The 21,778-nt window shown below is 43.5% G+C and overlaps 3 protein-coding genes across 3 annotated transcripts; 1 reads left to right on the forward strand and 2 right to left on the reverse strand.

Annotated features, from left to right (window-relative positions):
• Positions 5,100–7,598, forward strand: LOC8067541 (F-box/kelch-repeat protein SKIP11). The gene is made up of 2 exons (XM_002464604.2): positions 5,100–5,528; positions 5,688–7,598. The coding sequence occupies exon 2, from the start codon at positions 5,820–5,822 to the stop codon at positions 7,152–7,154; it is 1,335 nt and encodes a 444-aa protein (XP_002464649.1). The 5' UTR covers positions 5,100–5,528; positions 5,688–5,819; the 3' UTR covers positions 7,155–7,598.
• On the reverse strand, positions 12,754–15,453 carry LOC8067542 (uncharacterized oxidoreductase At4g09670). The gene is made up of 2 exons (XM_002467232.2): positions 14,492–15,453; positions 12,754–13,534 (listed from the first exon to the last, which is right to left on the reverse strand). Exons 1-2 carry the CDS (start codon positions 14,984–14,986, stop codon positions 12,914–12,916), a joined length of 1,116 nt encoding a protein of 371 aa, XP_002467277.1. The 5' UTR covers positions 14,987–15,453; the 3' UTR covers positions 12,754–12,913.
• On the reverse strand, positions 15,578–19,321 carry LOC8076602 (uncharacterized oxidoreductase At4g09670). Its single transcript, XM_002467233.2, has 2 exons — positions 18,620–19,321; positions 15,578–16,384 (listed from the first exon to the last, which is right to left on the reverse strand). The coding sequence occupies exons 1-2, from the start codon at positions 19,112–19,114 to the stop codon at positions 15,767–15,769; spliced, it is 1,113 nt and encodes a 370-aa protein (XP_002467278.1). The 5' UTR covers positions 19,115–19,321; the 3' UTR covers positions 15,578–15,766.

Consider the following 21,778-nt stretch of genomic DNA (forward strand, 5'->3'; position numbering starts at 1 on the left):
CTAACCACATGTTCAGGAAGGTGGTCTGTTCCTTTATGTTGACAAGCCCTGTTCTACGGTACTTCTGAATATACCCAGACCAACCGCCGATAGAGCGAGTTTCCACCTTAGCGCTAGGTTTGGAGTCAAATATGTGACTATTATCGGCAGTGGATACATCTAAGCTGGTGAGCATAAGTACATCGGCAAGTGTGGGAGAAGCGGGGTCATGGCCGAAAACAAAAGCATTGAGTGTGTCTGACCAGAAATATGATGCAGCAATCAACAGCGACTCGTTCCTATCCATATCGGCAAGGGACAGTCTAATGCACTGGTCCAGTTTTCGCTCGCCCCATTGAACCTCATTTGAATGGCTGACTCTCAAGAACCAATCTTTCCATCCCTTGGTAGGACTGGGCCAGGAACGGAAGGCATCTTTCCATAGATCTAGAGAAAAATTTTCGGCTCTAAAAGGAATTCTGTTTGTCTCTGCGTTTATCAGATCGATGGGATCTGGGTTCCCTAGCGGGCCGAGACATTGGAGATGTGGTTGATCGGTAGGGATGACAATCTTATTGGACAAATCCTAGAAGTTGTTAAGGATAAAAAGAAGAACAAAAGAAAAAAAGGGGATGTTCAGTAAGATGGATTGCGGATGAACAGTGGTATGGTAAAAGTACAGGAGACAGGGTGGTAAACTAACCTCAGGAACAACGAAGTTGATGGCCATCTCCTCGCAGGAAAGAAGATCGAAGGCTTTGGGGTTGGTGGAGAAAGGCCTTCGTTGGAGATCTTGGAAACCTCGAGTGGTGCCGCCGTCGTGAAAGTGGGTTTTGGGCTGTAGAATGACAAGATGGAGAAGGAATACCCGAGAGGGAAGTATTTATAGGACAAAACGGGTAGGGGCAAATCTGATTTATCTCTTTGCCGCATCCATGAAATCCGAGGGTGCTCAGATGGATATGGTAACTGTTCGCACGATAATCAAGGGATTTGCACAGGTGATTTGACAGCAAGCGGTCGTGATTTTGGAAATATTTCACTGTGCAAGATCTCCTGGTCGGTCCATCTGCAGCTCCCTCTAACGGTAATATTGCCGATCGGCGAATAAAATGGGGATGTCTAGTTTGGGAGGTTGAGGAATTCGAGGAATCTGCAGAAGAATCGGGCCATGGTTGTTCGACTTCAACGGTCGGTTGCCAAATTGGGAGAGTTAATTGCGGAAAGGCGTCATTATTGCAGAGAATTTCGGAGCATTAATGATTTTATACTCCGAAATTGGAGGGCATGTGTTGACGCCGTTTTTGGACGCGTACCCAGGGATCGGTAAAGAATAGATTGGCAGAAGGAACAACAGTAACTGGTCTACAGGGAAGTTGCCGATGAGGGTGATTGCCGATGAAGAGACAGCTGAATGTGACTAAGTCCAGAAGTGGTGACACGTTCGTGCCGATGGTCAGCGTTAGTCTTTGCCGATGGCTATGATAAGAAGTCTGCCGATGACTCGGAAAGAGAACGTGGGGGTTGCCGATTAACCTGTGGTGGTGTCCCGGTCTGTTACGGGAGGATAGTTTTATGTTTTCCATAGATATTTAAATTCGTTTTGTATACGGATTCCGTTTAATTTAGAGTTCGAGTCCTAGTCGTGTCTGATTGTAGCTCTTTGAGCAGGGTATAAATGTAGACCCTAGGGCCTTGTAATGAGACATCTATCAATCAATCAAACACAAGTTTTTACTCATATTCCAGTACCTACTTTTTCGACGACTTCGTCATATTTTTTTCCTTTTATTACGAGTTCTTAGGAGTTCGTCGACTTAAGCTCGGCGTATTCTCGAGTTCCGCGTGAATACCTCTTGGCCGTGACATCCTTGTCGGGACCAAAGTATTCGAGTTATCACCTTTGCCGATAGTAAGGTCAAATCGGCTGGCACGTCTTAACGTTTGAATCGGGTATTAGCCCTTTGTGTTTGCAGATCAACTTTCACAGCAACGATACTATAATGTCTATTTTGCAAAAAAATTTGAAACTAAACAAGACCTTAATGCTACGATCTCCTCGCTGGAGAAGTTCAAGCCTTTATTTATCTCCTCCAACCTTCCCCGTCTTAAATACATACTCTTTCTGTCTTGCAATATAATGCAATGTTAGGGCCTTGTTTAGTTCTAAAAACTTTTATAAAATAGATATTGTAGCATTTTTATTTTTATTTGATAAATATTATCTAATTATGTACTAACTAGGCTTAAAAGATTCGTCTTGCAAACTTAGTTATTATTTTTATCTCTGTTTAGTGCTTTATACATGTGCCGTAAGATTCGATATGATAATGAATTTGATTTTTTTAAAATTTTTTAGAAACTAAACAAGGCCTAGAGCATCTCCAATATATACTGTTAAGGCCGTGTTTGGATGATTGGAACGGTTCCCATTCTAGTTAGAATATGAAGAAACGCTTCCAAACGCGAAAACCGAACGTATCTGGCCTGAAACGTTTCCAAGCGTTCTGTGCTTTTTGCCTTTAGGGAGCGAAACGGCCTCGGGCTGGCTTTGAGTGGTTCTGTTTCTAATTTCCCGTATGCTGTAGTGATCAGATTTTTTTTCTTTTTCATGCAACAAGTAAAAAAGTGTTGCATTTAGGTTGTTATGTGCCCACAAAAAAAATCAAAAAAATGAAGTATACTTCTATTTATGTTTTTTATAAAAAACATTTATTTGGGAAACAGAATAATCCAGGCTAATAGCCAAATGGTTTTATAAAGTGATTCTGATTCAACACATGAGACGTTTCTTAAGAGGAACTGAATTATTTCTATAAAAATCTGGATCACATCAAATGAACACAAATATAGGATGTAAAGAGCATCTCCAATAGTTTAAAAAAACAATGGGTAAATCAAATGATTTTTTGAAGCCACTAGAAAAAGGGAAATTTTTTGTTTTCTCCAATCATTTTTAATATCTCGATCATGAAAGATATAAGGTAGAATACTCATTTAGGTTTCTCTACTATCGTCTAGGGCTTGATTTCATCCTTAAACCTTTTAAATTGGTATTTTAATCCTTGAAATTTTCTTTCCGACTCAGTTTCATCCTAAAACTATCAAATTGACCATTTGATTACTTAAACTCTATATTTTAGGTTAAATTTCACCCATAACTATCATAGTGTATTTTAGTCCTTAAACTTTTCCTTTTCGGCTTAAATTTGTCTATTGCCCCATGTGGAACGCTGTGTCATCACGCCAGGTTAGCACCAGCACTTATACTCGTGTTTTGAGATGGGCAATCATGGTTAGCTACCACTGTTTGTGGCATCGTCCTAACTATGGAATTAGATACATACTTTCAACATTTATATCTTTATTTTTAAAATGAATATAAATACTTTCAACATCTTTAAAATGAATCTTCAAATATGAATTAATTTTTAGCTTATGCTCCAAACAGATCATTTTTGTCCTCTAAATACTTTTAAACCAACCACTAATGATGTTTTTATTTTAATACTATTTTTCTGTCACCAACCACCAGTGCTATTGGAGCTGGCTAGGTTGTGCGACGTTCCATGTAGGATGAGGGAAGAAGTTGAGCGAAAAAGAAAAAGTTTGAGGATTCAAATGAATTTTGATACTTTTCGGATAAGATTGAGACTAAAATGCAATATTTGAGGATTCAAACGTCTACTTGATAACTCTAGGATCCCAAAAATAAAATTGGAGAACTGAAATGACCATTTTGAAAGTTCAGAGGTGAAATAAGCTTTGGACAATAGTTAAGGGATCAAAAGACTATTCCGCTAAGATAAAATGTCATTTTGCCTCAGGAATATCTCTAAATCACCCTATATACTTTTATACTTTCTCTCTCTCTCTTGTAAATTTACATTGGATTCCTATGCTTTCTCCTTATTCTTCGACACATCCTTCCCCCTCAAGATTGCTCGATTGGATATGTACGCATTTCTCGTGATTGGATTGATTTTTCCGCACACTGATTCAGATTTGAGATAAGGGGTTATTAAGAGAGGTATTTTTTTAATCTTGCAAACAAAATCAAGATTATTAATTTGCATTCTTGAAATTTGCTAAAAATCTTAAAAATTGCTCTCCAACAGTTTTACATTTGACTTATGCATTTTAGCAAACTTGACATTTGATGGACCAAACTTGGCATTTTTGCATAGGCACAATGGCTTGGCAATTTTGATATCCCGAGAATCTTGGACTCCTTGTCGTGCCCGTACTCCCCACGTCGCGGTAGTTTCCCGCGAGACGACTTCTCCCCGCGCGCGACTCTTTTCTTTCCCCCGCGCATCGCCTCCTTTCTTCGCGCGCCTCTTTTCTTCGCGCGGAGACGAAGGAGATCCATCGCCGCCTCCTTTTCTTGCAGCGACGCAAGCTTACCTCGAGCAGATGTTGCCGGCCTGGATCAAGCAGCGGCCTCTTTTGGCGACCTCGAAACCCTCCTTGCGGAAGCCTTAGGACCTGGATGCCGCGGTGGTACCTGGGACTGTTGCCTCGATCGGATCTCAACGACCTGGACCAAGCGGCGACGTGGACGTGCGGGATGAACACGGTCGCGCGACGCACGAGAATTGGCGGCGACGGGCGAAGGAATTGCGCGTAAAAAAGAAAGCGCCCGCGCGACGCGCGAGAGAATTTCCCGCGAAGATGAAAGATTCCCGGACAAAAATAGTTAGGTCCACTATTTTGAGAAATGCCAAGTCAAAAATGCCAAACACTTGGAGATAAACTTATTTTTCCTTTGGCAAAACGTTTAGGGACTTGGCAAATTCCAGCAAATGATAAATTTCAATTGCATAACTGTTGGAGATGCTCTTAAATAGGAAGAATGTTGGATTGGAACTTTGGAGGGTGATGTTTGTTGCATACGTCAAACCTTAATTTTGACTCTAAAAGATTAGAATGGAAGGGATGCTTAAAGGTATCCAAAATGGGAATACAAAAAAGTAAAGTTAAGTTATTTCAAGGACCAAGGAATAGAATGGCAAGCCTTTATAAAAAGAAAGGTGAATATAAAAAGCAGTATAGAAAACAGAACCAAAATAAATTATAAAGCAGTGCAAAAAAGAGAGGAGAAAACGAATTAGAATAAGTAAAAGAGAAGAATCCCAAGTACACATTTTAGCTGCTGCCTGCACACCGCATCGCAGAGGCGAGAGAGAGAGGAGAGAGAGAGAGAGAGGGCGCGCGCTGCGGCGGCGGCGGCACAGCAGGGGAAGCATCAGACGCCGCAGAACCGCAGTAGAAGAGGAGGGAGACCAGGCCACCTATATCTAGCTCTCTCTTTCTATCCATCTTCTCTCTATATATGCAGTTATAATATTTGGCCAATTAGGCAGAGATTAGAGAGGGACTGGGGAGGGAAATTTTGTACAGGGAAGAGAGAGAGAGAGGGTAGTTGATGGGAAGGGTTTGATGTGATTGCGCTTTCTTTTCTCTTTGCTTCCTGGATCCAACCGCCGCCGCCGCGTCCTCTCGTCGTTGTTTCCGTGTTCTTGGATCGGATGCCTTCATCTGCCTAGGTACGTGCGCCGTTCCTTGCGTCGAGGGATTCATTTCTCGGATGGGTTCGGGGTTGATGGGTTCGTCGTGAGGGGCTTATCAGATCTCAGCTCCTTGATCTGTTCTTCTTCCCGATTTCTCGCTCAATTCCTTTACCTCCTCCTGTTTTCTGCCCGCAGATCGGAGCAAGAGCAAGGCGCGCGGTGTAAATCCCGAGAGGAGGAAGAAGAGGAGGAGAGGGGATCGAGGCCGCTCCGTCCCGTCTTGCTTGTTCTTGCCGCGTACGGTTCTTTCAAGAACCCGCGGCGGGGATGGATCTCTACGACAAGAGGGAGGACATGGCGTTGCAAGACGGGGACTACTGCCTTGCGCCCCGGGCTTCGCGGGGCGGATGCGAGGTGGACTTACAGTGGGCGGATGGCCTCGTCGAAGGCGCCGGGCGGAAGCGGTGCGCCCTGGAAGACTTCGAGGACGAGGTCCAGGAAATGGACGAGGTGGATGGCGGTGGCAAGCGCAGCAAGCCGCCGTCGCCGCAACCGCACACACCAGATATTCGTGAAGCCCATGCCCCCAGCCGCCGCCGCCGCACCGTGGTGGCCGGTGGTGGGGAGCACAGCGGTGGTGGGGGTGACCTCATAGGAGAAATCGGCCGGGACCTGTCCATCAACTGCCTCCTCCGGCTGTCTCGGTCAGAGTATGGCTCAGTGGCTTCGCTGAATCATGATTTCCGGTCTCTGGTTCGAGGAGGGGAGATCTACAGGCTGCGACGGCAGAATAACATTGCCGAGCATTGGGTGTACTTCTCCTGTAATGTTTTGGAGTGGGATGCCTATGACCCCTACCGCAAGCGTTGGATCTCGGTGCCCAAGATGCCGCCTGATGAGTGCTTCATGTGCTCGGATAAGGAGTCTTTGGCTGTGGGCACCGAGTTACTTGTGTTTGGGATGGCACACATTGTCTTCAGATACAGTGTGCTGACAAACTCTTGGACACGAGGCGAGGTGATGAATTCTCCTCGCTGTCTATTTGGGTCAGCAAGCGTGGGGGAGAAGGCATACGTTGCTGGTGGCACTGATTCTTTTGGCAGGATCCTCAGCTCAGCAGAGCTGTACAACTCCGAGACGCATACTTGGACACCTCTTCCTAGCATGAATAAGGCACGGAAAAATTGCTCTGGGTTTTTCATGGATGGCAAGTTTTATGTGATTGGCGGTGTGACAAACAACAACATGATCTTGACCTGCGGTGAAGTGTATGATACGCAGAGCAAGACTTGGAGTGTGATTGAGAACATGTCTGGGGGTTTAAATGGAGTGAGCGGTGCACCCCCACTTGTTGCAGTGGTCAAGAACCAGCTGTATGCTGCTGATTACAGCGAGAAGGATGTGAAGAAGTATGACAAGCAGAATAATAGATGGATCACACTTGGTAAATTGCCCGAGCGATCTGTGTCCATGAATGGATGGGGCCTTGCATTCAGGGCATGTGGTGAGAGGCTTATTGTAATTGGTGGCCCAAGAACACCAGTTGGGGGCATGATTGAGCTAACCTCTTGGATTCCTGATGACAAGCCACCTGTGTGGAATTTGATGGACAGACGGCCATCAGGAAATTTTGTGTATAATTGCGCTGTGATGGGCTGCTGAGTTCACTTCATCAAGAGTCTGCACAGTGATGTTTACAAAGAGAGGTATGCACAAAGGCAGGCCTGTTTAGCTTCAGCACTCCTTCATGAGTTTCTGCCTTTGACCTGTAGCTGATGTAGTTGGCATCAGCAGAGCAGCAGCAGGATCTTGTAACCCTTGAGTTCATACATCAGTTTCCGCCCCAGCTAATCCATTTCTTTCATTTACATTTGGATCAGTCTTATGATCTAGAAGATGATACCATGCAAAAGATGTCATACCAATAATCTAGAAACATTAAATTTCAGAGGCCTTCCATCATTGATGATGACAGCAAGTTTTCATATTCCCTTGTCTATGTCTGCAACAAAAGTAGTGACCATCTTGTTATTAGCATATTTCTAATTTTTGAGTTATCATATATGTTACACATTGATGCCTTCTTTATGCATTTATTTGCCTGAATGACCTTGGGATGGGTTCCTGTTAAACTGTTTGAGTGGAGCATGATTAAAAATTGGACTCCTGTTTGGAGTTTGGACCATTATCGTTTTCCCTTAAAATTAGATCAGATAAACCTCTGGAAAGTTATCCTATGGCACACATGCAGGTATTGAATGCATTTATTTGATTTGATTCATTAAATTATGGTGGAATATTTTACTTTACCTTATCTGCTATGAGATCCTGTGCTTCTCATGCACTGGATTGCTGTATCTGAACTTTGCATACTTATGGTTGTTTTGGTGGAAACAACTAAAAAAATGTGAATCTGTTGATGTTTGTTATGGATTGATTTGGTTATTTGAAAAACATCAATCTGTTGATGTTGCTTATGGATGATTTTGGTTGTTATTTGTCTTGTAGGTTCATTATAAATGTTTCGTTTTATATGGTGAATAACCTAAGTATCATTTTGATGTCAAGGTTTTGAGTGATGGTGATACGAAAAATGAGATGTGGGTTCCTTTCTGTATTATGAATATGAAATATATCCTTGTAATCACAGCCTTAATTATTACTATTGATGCCAACTACTCCCTCCATCCCCCAAAAAACTTGATGTTCTAGCTCTTAGAAGATAGATTGGGCTCTTATCTGCTTAAGATTACGGTCTGCATGCCTCCATGCATTCCTTTGAACGAGGGGTTTATTCCTTAATTAGCATGGTTAATCTTTATAAATAGGTGTAGTGGCAATTTCCATTGAGCACTAATCTGTCCTAAAAAACCTAAAATATCTAAGTTTTTTGGGACGGAGGGAGTTATAATTTTGCAGAATCAGATCGTCATTATTGAAAGCCTTAACTTCACATGATTGTTACACTTTCCTTTTCAATAGCCACATATGCATGACATGTTTTTCTGTGTAGTCACTTTTATTATGTCTTTGTGGCCTCTTTTAGTGTTATTCAAGGTGAGGCATAATGTTTATTTGATAACTGCTCTTTTACACCTTGCAGAAGCTGATGTTCATGAACTGAATACAAACAAAAATGTTTCATCACACTTAAACCAGTGATTATTGTGACTGCAAGGTTTTTTTTGGACAAGTACCTCGTTGGGACTTGGGACTGTTCATTGTCTAATACCTTAGGAAGAAAAAATTGGCTGATGAATTCAAAATGAAACATGGATTACTTGTGGGTGTCATTTAAAAAAAAAAATTTAATGGACTTGTATGATTCACTTTTCCTTTGTGATATGTGAATATATGATACCTAAGTTTGGAGGGCGAATATGGAGATAGAAGTGTTACATGCATTGTTAACCACTTGGGAATCATTCATTATTTACTAATATGAGCCAATAATAATGGTCTGGTAGCTTTGCGTTGCTAAAATATCCAAACTGTTGAAACTTTTTGTATTCCTCAGTGCCACTATGCATAGCTTACCTACAAAGCTACATCGGTATTACATTGTGACTTATCAGGATTTATTATGTTAACTATTGACCAATTGGTTTGATTAAACCTTTTGTTTTCTAAGAAAATTGTGTTAATGTACATGGCTGAGGCTGTTCCTGATCAAACATTTCCTAAGCTTGATATATACTAGTAAATTTGTAAGCTTATAGTTTAGGATATTAGCATAGTATAGATTGTGTTTAGGGTTATCCTTTGGGACACCATTTTAATGAGTAGATTGGTTATTGTATGACAAGTCTTATATTATAGAATAGTTAATTAATTTTGAACTGGCAACTAGTGTTGTTAGATGTCAACCTCTTAAAGTAATGCAGGATATATAACAAGTTTAGTATCTTGCACAATTAGGAAAGTAATGCTTAAGAAAAGAAAAGGGCACTAGATTAACATCGCAATCTGAATTTCAAAGGATTTTGATTCCTTGTTCTTGATGGAATTCTGACTGGTTTGAGATGCCCACCTTTTTGTTTGACAAAACAAACTTGTATACTTGGATCTGTTGTTGGAGTCTGACTTGAGTACTGCAAATAATTTCCATGGGTTTCCTGGGCAGCACATGGTTGTTGAACCTGGTAGAATCAGGTGCTGTTCCATCAGTGGTTGTTTGACTAGAGATTTCCTCTGTTTTTCCAGAATGAAACAGTGAACTGTTGCAGCTTTTTCGCTTTTGTTACCCGTTTGTCCTGTGGGATGGAAATACTTTCTGATGGAGGATTGTATGCCAGTTGTGCTTGTATGCATTGTTCTTGCGTGTGGCTTAAGGTTCTCGACTCTTGAGTCTTTGAGGTTATCCATTCTCTTTCAACATATGTAGTGCCTGCCTGAGCTACTGCTTTTGCTCTTTGCAACATGTGACAGATCGCATTTTATGGAATCATGTCTTTACTATTTTGAGATGAATTTCAATCTTGTGCATAGTCGGTTACTGGAACAGCAAAGAAGGTAAATTCAAGGTGAACTGTTTAATGGAGCTATATGACTATGAAGTGTCAACTGCATTCTTCATCTTGTGTATCTCAGATAGTTTGCTTCTGTCAGATCTTGCTCTTCCAGTTTCTATTACACTTGATTCTGGAATGAAAATTTTACATCTCTGCAGCAGCTAATCATTTTCTGAACTTCTACAGTTTTACGGGGTAGTGTGAACTGCTTTTTTTCTTTTCTTTTGTGGGAATCTTATCATGGCCCATAAGCACTCGATTGTCGCAAATATATGGCATATTTTTATTTCACTAGCGCAGGAATATCTTAGTGGAGAGTTTCATTGAAGATAGATTAAAAAGCGGTGTCTGGTGGAATATCAGGATTGAAATGTGTGTGAAAGGCAACGTTGGATGGTCTGGTCTGGAAAAGTTGTTTTTGCGCTCTTGTTGCAGTGGCGTGGAGAAGAGACGCACGTAATGGCTACTGTTTCTGGTTTTTGGTTTCTCATCGTCAGCGTGACCATCTTTTTTGACTTATGTTTTTCTCAGCCAGTTTTTGAACTTCCGCCTTCGTCGGCGCAGCGCCGCAGCCCTATCCGTACACAGAGAGAAAAACTGAACCTATACGTATCACGACGATGTCAGGTTTGTTTGGCTGCGTATCATTCCATCCCAATTCATAAGCCTATTCGCTTGAGCTTATCAGCTGAATCTGTCATTCATTCAACAGTGTTTTTCTCTCACAACAAATCAACAAACCAATACTTTCTATCATAACTTATCAATGAACAATTAGTTAATTTTCCATCCTAATACTTCTCAACCAATAATATAGATTAAGGTCCATTGATACACAGCCCAGCAGTAGTGTAGTTTTGCTTTCATGTAAGTTTTTTTTCCCCATTTGCAATTCTTAATTTTTCATGGTCCAGCTCAACGTGTTACTAAGATGTGAATTAGACAACTTAAAAATTAATGTTCTCTAAAATCTATCAAAATCTATGCAAGATGCTATTTAGATGTGCATTATGGTTTTGCTAAATATTGCTATCTTTACTCTGAAAAGTTATGCAACCTAGATTCAGGAATCCTATTATAACTAGTCTAACAAGCTAAAAGCCTAAAATAGAAAAAGTAAGCACACAACTAAAAAAATTAGCAAAGTAATTAAGTGCGGAAATATAAAAGTGGTGAAGAATGCAAACCCTATTGACAATCGATTTAAGTATCAAAAAGTTTATACTTCTCCTAGACCTGTTAGATCCTTTCACAAGTTGCCCTCGCTAGGGTCCCTCAATGTCTGGGTGACTTCGTAGATCCCACTCGTCTTCTCCACGTGCAATTGGGCTCCGTGTGGCCTTGTTTCGAATTGCTGCTCACGGTTTTCACTATTGAATTTCAGCTCAAACGTCACGAGTCTCGTTTCCTCTAGTCTAGATTCCTTTCCTATTAACTAACCTAGGAAACTAAACTAGAAAAAAAATAATCACACAACCTAGGATAAAAACATAAGAGGTAGAGAATGCAAACTCCCGTTAATTGTCGATTTAGATATCGAGAAGGTCGATTTAGATACTGAGAAGTTCACGCTTTCCTAGTCCTCATTGAAGCCTCCAAGATGCTATTTAGATGTGCACTAGAGTTTTGCTAAGTATTGCTATCTTTATTGCAAAAAAGTTATGCAAACTAAATTCCAACCTATCAACTAGTCTAACAAGCTAAACTAGAAAAATGTAAGCACATAAATTAGAAAAATCTAGCAAAGTAATTAAATGCGGAAATGTAAAAGAGGTAGCCCTCGTAAGGGCAAAGCTAACTTTGTAGAGCTCACAGCCTTCTCCACAGGCAAGCAGATCTCCATATGACCTTCTCTCGAGCTGCTACTCGCGGTCTATACTATCGAGCTTTCGGCTCAAAGGCTACGGGTCTTGTTCTTTCTGGTACAAGCTAGGCCGCTACACCACATTCAGGTTGGCATGATCTTGTAAGATACAAATAACAACACTTGTTGATGTTTTGGCATTTTGACCGTATCTTTTTGTTGTGGACTCTGATTTTGCTGGCAGGTTTTGCAATGATGCCAAAGCGCCTAATAATTTTTCTCTAGTATCCTGCCAATCCAAGAAACCACCTAACTGGGAGTAGGCCTGATTAGCTTGATTTTTGCTTGGGTCTGTAGAAACACCAGAGGCCCAGAGCCAGTAATGATGTGTACCAGATAAGTTATAGATTGCTGAGCAAACTTACAAGTGGTAAATTTTCTCTCCCTTAAGTACGAACTAATAATGCCACATTAGGCCAGATACAGGCAGGTTGGGCTTTCGGGTCGGCCCGAGCGAACAGGCCTGCTTGAGCTTCTGGAGACGTTTGTGTCATTGTCCAACGGTGAATAGTGGTAACACAGAATCAAGGCACACCATCGGCTGCCTTGCCGGGACGGACCCGGTGTTGGGGCCTGATGGGGATGCACTATAACGTGTGGTTGTCGTCTGAACCATCAGTCTTTTGAGCAACAAAGCTAGTTCTAATGTTGCTCAACCCAGCATGTCGAGAAACTTCAGCCTCAATGTCATGACCTTCATTCATTTGCATGCTTCAGCTCAACAACCAGTCTACAGTGCTTGCATACAGTAGCGAGCACACAAATATGTCTGATATACGAGCCTATTCCTGAACAATCAACAGTGTATCGAACCACGCCCATCAGTGGATCACAAAGCCACTCAGGGGTCAGGGGTTCGACCAACCCTGATCTATGACACAATCTATTCGTCACAAATCAATGATTCGGTAGATGGTAATGTTCTCCTCAATTTGACCAGATTCCTTCAGATTATTACAATTATAGTTTCATTTACGGGACAACAAATGCGAGTAGAAGCCATTAAGTACAAACTTAGCAGTACGAGCTGCCATCTGTTATCGTATTTAGCTGGCAACCTCAATTGGTTCAGATCCCTTGTCAATGGAAGCTTTCACGGCATCCAGAACCACCTGCGTCTTCCGGGTGATAGCCGGCCACTTACGCTCAGGCCTGCCCCCGGAGTCCCGGATGTTCTGCACAAGCCTTGTGAATTCCTGGACCATGAGCGCCTCCTGTGGCAGATCTGTAGTAACAACATGCTTCCTTGGCAATGGATCCCATCCGATGGTGGGTTTGACAAAGTTTGACTTTGAGGCCACACTGAACTCCGCAGAATTTTCTTCATACGGAATGACCAAGTCAGTGACATGGAGAGTACCGTTTGTGCCATATAAGGTGACGTCAAAAGCGAGGTTAGTAAGAAATGAGCAGTTGAAATTTGCAGTCTTGCCATCTGCCCAGTACAATGTCGCACCACAAGCAAGAAGCACGCCAGCTTGGTTCTTGACAGGATGACGGTGAGCGATCACGGTCTCGGGCATCTCATAGTCAACAGCCCACAAGATTGAACGGATGCAGTACCATCCAACATCACCGAGAACACCCAAGGCATCAAGGTCTGGCTTTACCCTGATGTCATTCTTGAGGAATTCTTCGGATGCCCGAAAGCTGCACATACTGTTTATCTGCAGTGGAGAAAGAAAAGGCAGGGTCTTTATTAGCCTATAAAATTCTGCAAATACTCCATATGAAATGGAAACAAACATTGCATCACTCTTTAGTACATTATTAAGGCTACGAAGAACATGTTAACCTACAGCATTTCAAATGCACTTTCCAAATCACATACTACAATACTAGTATGTGCAGAACCAACAATGTCTATGCTTGTTTTTAATGGTTCTGTGAAAATTTTCCATGTGGAAAAAAAAACAAGAATCACATTGATGTTACCATTTTTCAAGGCTCAAATTAAGCTGGAATGATATAGCCAAACTGTATCCATCAATTTACACATTACAAAATCAGATCAAGTGAAATCATGCAGTTGAAACATGGTGAAAAAAGTTCAAACTGGTTAAGCTACAACAGAACAAAATATCTTCCAGAGTTTCAATGCTTCATTATGAATGGTGGTGATTCATTGTGTTAAGAACAATGGTGGTTCATTGTGTTAAAAAAAAGAATGTTTGTTCAATGAGAAAACTTTCAACCTCAACAAAGCTTGAATATTTCCATTTCTGTCAATATATCATAGGCATCCAAACCCAAGACTGCAGTGACACAGAAGCCCCAAGCACACACCTTCAGACAGTCTTACCTCTGTTCCTACGACTTCTGATAGATCTCAGCCATCAATAGACAGAATTAAGGCAATATGATAATTTTAGTTGATAAGCAAGCACCATCAGTCATCAAGATGGGGAGAAGAGTCTAGCTTCATTTTTTCTTCCTCTCGAAATCCATTTTTGGTCTTTCATACTGGTATAATAAATAAATAAGAAAAAGGATCAAATTTTGTTTCTTTTCTAGTACAAGAAATCTATTTGTAGACATTTGTTGCCATACTGGCGCTAGACATTAGGCATTTCCAGATTCCACCGAACTTTAGCAACTAATAAGAAGCCATTCCAAGATCTCACCACTCTGACGTCACCGAAGGCATCCTTGTCGCTGACGATCTCCCGCATCTTGGCGGTGCGCGGGTTGTGGATCCACATGGTGGTGTCCATGAACTGGATCCCGGAGGCGTCGCAGGCGGCGAGGATGGCGTCGAGCTCGGCGGCGCAGAGCGCGGTGGGCTTCTCGAGGAGCAGGTGCTTGTCACGCGCGGCGACGGCTGTGGCCCAGGGCACGTGGAGACTGGTGGGGAGCGGGAGGTACACGGCCTCCACGTCCGGGTCCCCTAGGAGAGACTCGTAGGAGCCGTGGACGCGCGCCGCGGGGAAGCCGATTTCGGTGACGAAGCGGCGGGCCTTGTCCTCGGAGCGACTGCCTACGGCGGCGACGGTAGCGGCGCCCGCAGGGAGCATCCGCATTGCACGCGAGATCTTGCGCGCGATGTCAGCGCAGCCCAGGATGCCGAAGCGCACCGGGCGCGGTGGCGGCGGCTGCACTGGCGCTGCAGAGGACGACATTGGCGGTCGCTGCGCGGCGGCGTTGGTTGGTCTCGGTTCGGTGTGTGGAGTGATCGTCTGTGTCTTTCGGGTTCAGGATAATCAGGACAGCTTGGGTTCCCTGGCTCATAGGACACTTGTCTTTCGTCTGTGTCTTTTGGCTAGTTCTTGGACCTGGCTGCGGAGAGATGCAAAACTCATCGTCTGGAACGAAATCGAAATCCGTTTTCTACTTTTCTGGTCAATCTAATCAGGACCTCAAGCATGCTACCTCTGTTTTGACGAGTGATCTCAGTTCTTGACTGCAAAGTCATCCGCGGATCGTATTGTTTCTGGAACAAACATTACTCGGTCAGTCGGTCGGTTCTGGCATTAGAGTTGCAGCAAACCTGCCTTCCATCGTCATCACTGACATGGCATGCTGGAAATGTTGCACAACCTGAACTTGTCCAGGATGTTCATGACCGAGAACATCACAACGGACGCCTTCAATATTGGTTTTTTAATCTCAGAACTTCCCACTGATTGTCCTCCTTTGGCCGGGCAACCATCGATGGATTAGTTGATGCTTTAGTCTGCCCATATACTAGTAGAAGTCTAGAACAACCAGTAGAAATATAATCCGACTTATATATTTCAACCTCCTTCTGAGTTTGACGACACCTCTTCAAATAGTTACAAATAATGGTTTATACTGGTTTCATACGATACAGAAGTACAGTATGTGTAAATATATCAATCAAGCACAAACCATGCCATGGTGTAGAAACCTCTAGTCAGGAAGTGACTCGTTTGTTGCATTTAGCTAGCCACCTCAACTGGCTCAGACCCTTTGTCAATCGAGGCTTTCACAGCATCCAAAACCAGCTGCGTCTTCCGGGTGATAGCCGGCCACTTCCTCTCAGGCTTGCTCCCAGCATCCCGGATGCCCTGCACGAGCCTCGCGAATTCCTGGACCATAAGGGCTTCCTGTGGCAGGTCTGTCGCCACGACGTGCTTGCTTGGCAGATCCCACCCGATGTCGAGCTCAGCAAAGCTTGACTTTGAAGCCACGTGGAACTCCGCCGACTTTTCTTGGTGTGGGATGACGAAGTCAGTGACATGGATAGTTCCATTCGTGCCAACTAAGGTGATGTCCATGGTGACATTGGTGAGGAAAGAGCAGCTGAAGGTGGCAGTCTTGCCATCTGCCCAGTGCAATGTCGCGCCGCACGCAAGAAGCACGCCAGCTCGGTTCTTTACAGGGTCACGCAGTGCGATCACAATCTTGGGCAACTCATAGTCAACAGCCCACAGGATCGCACGGATGCAGTACCACCCAACATCACCAAGTGCACCCAGGGCATCAAGATCTGGCTTTACTCTGATGTCATTCTCGAGGAAATCTTCATTTGCTTGAAAGCTGAACACACTGTTAATCTGTGGAAAAAGAACAAAAAAACTGATGATTTTGTTGACCTACAAAGCTTTGTAGAACAGTAGAGATAAAGTGGAATCAAACAGTTACAAATGTATTCTTCCACAAATATGTAAAATACCACTATACGTTAACCTATATATAGCTTTTCATACATGTCTTGCAATTCAGATTTAACGTGTGCAACTGCTAAGAGGTGTAATGGCTGCAGCCAACCATTTCACCGTCTACTTCTATTTTTCACAAATTTGTGCATATGCATAAATGAAAAATGACATGGATGTAACATCCTATTATTTTGTACATAGCTAGAATAAAAGAACCAAACTCGATGGATTGGAACTGATAATTTGGATGCGCTAAAATTTTATAGGAACTAAATATGGTGTTTAACTTTCACAATTTAAATCTTTCAGAGCACTCTACCGTCATCTCAGTTTATAGATAGATTGGAAGTGGTCTGCTGAGAAAGAATTCAAGCTCAACTCAGCTTCAACACTTCCAGCAATGTTAATTTTGAAAACCTTAGAACTTTATAAAACTAAAACACAGCATTTATATAAATATATGTTAATCTTTGTACGTGTGATGCATCATCTTTGACGAATTGTATATCCTAGAAGGTTGGCACATAAAAAGGGCGAATGTCCACTGGATGACTACATTGCTCAGTCAGAGAACCTATAAAACAAAAGCATTAGGTCCATTTGCCAGAGAATAAAGAAGGGTGGTGAACCACCATGTGGTTATTGTGCCTGTGCGTCCATGTATGTAAATAAAATTGTGCATCCTTGGTTAGATCTTTACTAGGAAGACAGCTTTTAAAGATTTTTTGGGAAGTTCTATATCCCAAATAAGATGGTTATTCTAACTGCCATGGCATCAACAAGATATTGTAGTGCTAGTTGGAAGAACTGGTCTGCCAACTTGGTCAATAGCAGCTTATGATTGTATCCATACCTTGGAGACAAGAACAAACTAACAAAGTTTAAATTTAAATAGGATAGTAGTTCCACGTTGCTAGATACAAAATGACACCATTCCTTCGCTGTACCCAGCATGACAAGGAGACAGTGAAAGGTACCTGAGATATTTTTCTTAATAGCTCTATCACCAATTTTCTTTGTCCAGCCCATGCCAATTAATCATGGTTCTGTTGTTGGTTTGTAGCAGAACCCAGGGGGGGGGGGGGTTGGGACTGCTCCACAAACTTTACCATGGAGCTGTAAAAAAACTGGAGTTTGTGGAGCACCTCTTCACATTTTTTCCTCGAATAGAGTGCATGGAGCTGAAACCATTTGGCTAAAAAACGTGGAGTGGAGCTGAAAAACGTGGAACGGAGTATTCCCAAACACCACCTTAGATACCATCTCATCCTATAAAGCGCACATGTAAAGTGTTCTTTATTCTATATAATCTCTCCTGTCATCTATGCAAGAGATAGATAGAGGCTCACATAGAGGTGCATCTTTCATTCATTGGAGCAGACAAGAGCCTAGCTCTTCTCCTCACACTAACTCAGAAGGTTTTTTGGCCACTCTCTCTTCCATGTGGAACCGAATGCTAGTACAAATGTGGGAAGAGTACTCTCTCAATATTGTGCTGGCCAATGGGTTCAGCTCAGAAGTTAAGTTAAACACAGCAATCACGGCACACATGGCTATTCCAAATGCTCCTAGCCTTTTTTATGCTACACTTGCTCCAATTAGTATAAGGCCTTGTTTAGTTCCGAAAAATTTTGTAAAATCGACACTGTAGCACTTTCGTTTGTATTTGACAAATATTGTCCAATCATGGACTAACTAGGTTCAAAAGATTCGTTTCGTCGATTTCGACCAAACTGTGCAATTAGTTTTTATTTTCGTCTATATTTAATACTTCATGCATGCGTTTAAAGATTCGATGTGACGGGAAATGTGAAAAATTTTGCAAAATTTTCTGGGAACTAAACAAGGCCTAAATAAAGTTTTCGCTTTTGACTGTCAGTATCTAAATAAAGTTATCACATTTCACGAGCATACAAATTAATGCTGCTGGACCGTTGAGCATTAACAACTGGGAAAGAAAAAGAATACTGTCTTTTCCTGTAGAACTTCAGTTATTGATAGTATTCTTACATACTGATTCTTTTCCTGTAGAAAAACGAATTCCATTTCTTGGTTACGGGTAACAAAGGTTGCGTATTTCCAATTCTAATCCCCATTCCAGTCTTGCAGGAAGGTTTGCAAATAACTCACCGTTCTGATGTCCCCAATGGTGTCCTTGTCGTCGACGGTCTCCCGCATCTTGGCCGTGCGCGGGTGGTGCATCCACATGGTGCAGTCCATGAACTGGACCCCCGCGGCGTCGCAGGCGGTGAGGATGGCGTCGATGTCGGCGGCGCACAGCGCGGTGGGCTTCTCTAAGAGCACGTGCTTGCCCCTTGCGGCGGCGGCGGTGGCCCAGCGCACGTGGAGGCTGGTGGGGAGCGGGAGGTAGACGGCGTCCACGTCCGGGTCGTCGAGGAGCGCCTCGTAGGAGCCGTGGAGTCGGGTGGCGGCGCCGTCGAGGGTGTTGTCGGCGACGAAGAGGCGGGCCTTCTCCTCGGAGCGGCTCCCGACGGCAGCGATGGTGGCGGCGCCTGGAGGGAGCATCGAAATCGCGCGCGAGATCTTACGCGCGATGTCAGCGCAGCCCAGGATGCCGAAGCGCACGGGGCGCGGCCGCTGGTCTGGCGCCGCGGCGGACGACATGGGCGGCGGCCAGGTGCTCTTTCGCGTGGGATTTGGTTGGCGGCTTGGCGCGTCTAGGCTCTCTGCCTCTATCCGTGCGGTCGTTTGGGTCGTTCGTGGTGTTTACCGTGTGGGGATATTTAACTTTTTGTCACTTTTATGCTTGACACGAGCTCATTTCCCAGTGGTTGGCACGAGCTCATTTCCCAGTGTTGTATGTGATTCTAATTTTTTGCCATCCAAATGATCAAAAGTTTTTATTGTTTAGACATTTTGGCTTCAGGAGTTTGCCAGCGTGGCGGGAGCACACAAAAAGACCTCGCTGCCCCTCTCCTTATCCTTTAACCTATCTGCTCCTTCCTCGTATCCCCCAGCCGCCCCCATTCTTCTTCTTCTTCCCCCCGCCAAGCTTACCCTGCATCGTCTTCACCGTCTCGCTCTCCTTATCACAGTCCTCCGCGAGCCGCTTCTTTATCGAAGATTCGATCTTCGCCACTTCCTCCAGCTTAATCGCAATGGAGCCGACGTAGCCCACTAGCTCGACCCAGGCACTGAGGCGCTGGAGGCGTGGGAGAAGGTGCGCAGGCAGGAGCTCGGCCGTGGCGAGCCAGACGAACTGCTTGACGAAGTAGTAGATGCCCTCACCGCCGTAGGCGAGTAGCGTGAGCGCGCGGGGGAGGGTGTGGGTGGGCGCGGAGCGCGTTGAGGGACTGCATGAACTTGCCGAGATGGAAAGCGCGTGGCGGCCGCGGCTGCAAGCATGGGATTGGGGGACTCGGAGGAGGCCATGGAGGGCGGCGTGCGATTGTGGGACTCGGAGGAGGCCACGACGACCGCCCCCATTCTTCTTCTTGTCGAGAAGTTAAGGGATAAGGGGAGGGGCAGCAAGGTCTTTTTGCGTGCCCACGCCATGCTGGCAAGCTGATTGGGCGTGCCCTGAAGCCAAAATGTCTAGAAACGGGACTCTTGATCACTTTGGCGGATACAACGCTAGTAAATGAGCTCGTGCCAATCATAAAAATGGCAAAAAGTTAAATATCCAGGGGCGATCGGATATGCAATTTGGGGCGTACTCCGGAGCCTTCGCTCGGAGCCAAGCCAACGCTTCCTAGAGATGTGCTTTGGGTCCTACGGACCTATACTCCGGAAATCTTTTTTTTTAACATAGAAAACCGAAGTTTTCATTAAACACTTCAGGTTACAAAACCCATGGGCAGCTAAGTTGTCTGCTACCCTATTACATGATCTGAAGCAGGAAGAGACTATACAATGCACAAAGTTAGAAAACATAAATTCTCGTATCTGCTTCAGTCCATCTCCATCGATGTAAGAGCAGTCCCCAAGGTTGCTGCATCTGTCCCCAAAATTATTCTTGACATGCCGAGTTGTGCCACCCGTTCTAAGCTCATTTGGACAGCCAAGGTTTCAGCTTGCAAAGCACCAGAAACCCAGCTCAAGTTCCCAGCCCCAGCTTCAAGAAATTCACCATTAGAGCCCCTGATCACAAAACCCCATCCTCCTTGCATTGTGGCAGCATGGAAGGAAGCATCAACATTTAGGGCCTGTTGTTTTTTTTATCAAACACTTAGGCCTTGTTTAGTTCCGAAAAGTGAAAAGTTTTCGGTACTGTAGCACTTTCGTTTGTTTGTGACAAATATTATCTAATTATGGACTAACTAGGATCAAAATATTCGTCTCGTGATTTACAGCTAAACTGTGTAATTAGTTTTTTTTCGTTTATATTTAATGTTTCATGCATGTGCCACAAGATTCGATGTGACGGGGAATTTTGAAAAATTTTTGGTTTTCAGAGTGAACTAAACAAGGCCTTATTTCCAAAACAGCTTCATGGGTGAAGCTGTTTTTCTCCTCCTCTCACAAAGACATAAGTTGGATGAAGCTAGAAAAAAGTAGCTTATTGCAGCTTCTCCCTCATTTCTCTCTCTCAACTATGCATGAAGTAGTTGGTGAAGCTATTTTGCCAAACACTTTTTCCAAAACAGCTCAGCTTCATCTAGAAAGTCACTCATGAAGCTATTTTCTAAAAAAACAGCTTTACTAGTGAAGTTGAGCTGTGCCAAACAAACTCTTAATCTGGCAGTGCCTTCCATCTAGGAACCGACACAACCTTTCCTAGCTTCTCTTGGTTGGACAACTTTTCAAACTCCATCAGATAGTAATTGGTTATACTGCACATCTCCAATGGTCTAGGCATTTTCTCCCCTCTATTAGCTTTGTTTCGTGCTGACCACCATCTCCATAACAACACCAGCACTTTCAGTTGCATCTTCCATGGTAAATTCCAAATTTTCATGATGGTGTCTTGGCCGGGAAAACATGATTCCAGTTCTGAACGAATATTGTCCATGTTTAGAATCTCCCAACATTCTCTGACTCCCTTACATTTGAAAAATAGATGCCCACAATCTTCATCCAACCTGCTACACACTGGACATATAGTATCTAATATTACCCCCTTTCTCTTTAAATTCCGGCGTACTAGCAAACTGTTATGAGCAAGGCGCCATACAAACATCTTCACTTTGTTTGGTATTTGGAGCTGCAGATCTTATGCCACTTAAGAACATCATCATTATTTGAGTTACTGGTGAACATGCATCATTCCCCATCATTTGGTCTCTAAGCTGAACAGCTAGCTTATAGGCTGACTTTACTGAAAATTTG

The sequence above is a fragment of the Sorghum bicolor genome, chromosome 1 (genome assembly GCF_000003195.3).
Source record: "Sorghum bicolor cultivar BTx623 chromosome 1, Sorghum_bicolor_NCBIv3, whole genome shotgun sequence".
NCBI lineage: Eukaryota > Viridiplantae > Streptophyta > Magnoliopsida > Poales > Poaceae > Sorghum > Sorghum bicolor.

What these genes read in the sequence shown, in the direction of transcription:
- LOC8067541 (XM_002464604.2), top strand. Translation starts at nt 5,820, where the DNA reads ATGGATCTCTACGACAAGAGGGAGGACATGGCGTTGCAAGACGGGGAC.
- LOC8067542 (XM_002467232.2), bottom strand. Translation starts at nt 14,986, where the DNA reads ATGTCGTCCTCTGCAGCGCCAGTGCAGCCGCCGCCACCGCGCCCGGTG. An exon ending in CCTTCGGTGACGTCAGAGTG is followed by an intron (nt 13,535 to 14,491) that starts GTGAGATCTTGG and finishes TCTCCACTGCAG; the next exon opens with ATAAACAGTATGTGCAGCTT.
- LOC8076602 (XM_002467233.2), bottom strand. Translation starts at nt 19,114, where the DNA reads ATGTCGTCCGCCGCGGCGCCAGACCAGCGGCCGCGCCCCGTGCGCTTC. An exon ending in CCATTGGGGACATCAGAACG is followed by an intron (nt 16,385 to 18,619) that starts GTGAGTTATTTG and finishes CTTTTTCCACAG; the next exon opens with ATTAACAGTGTGTTCAGCTT.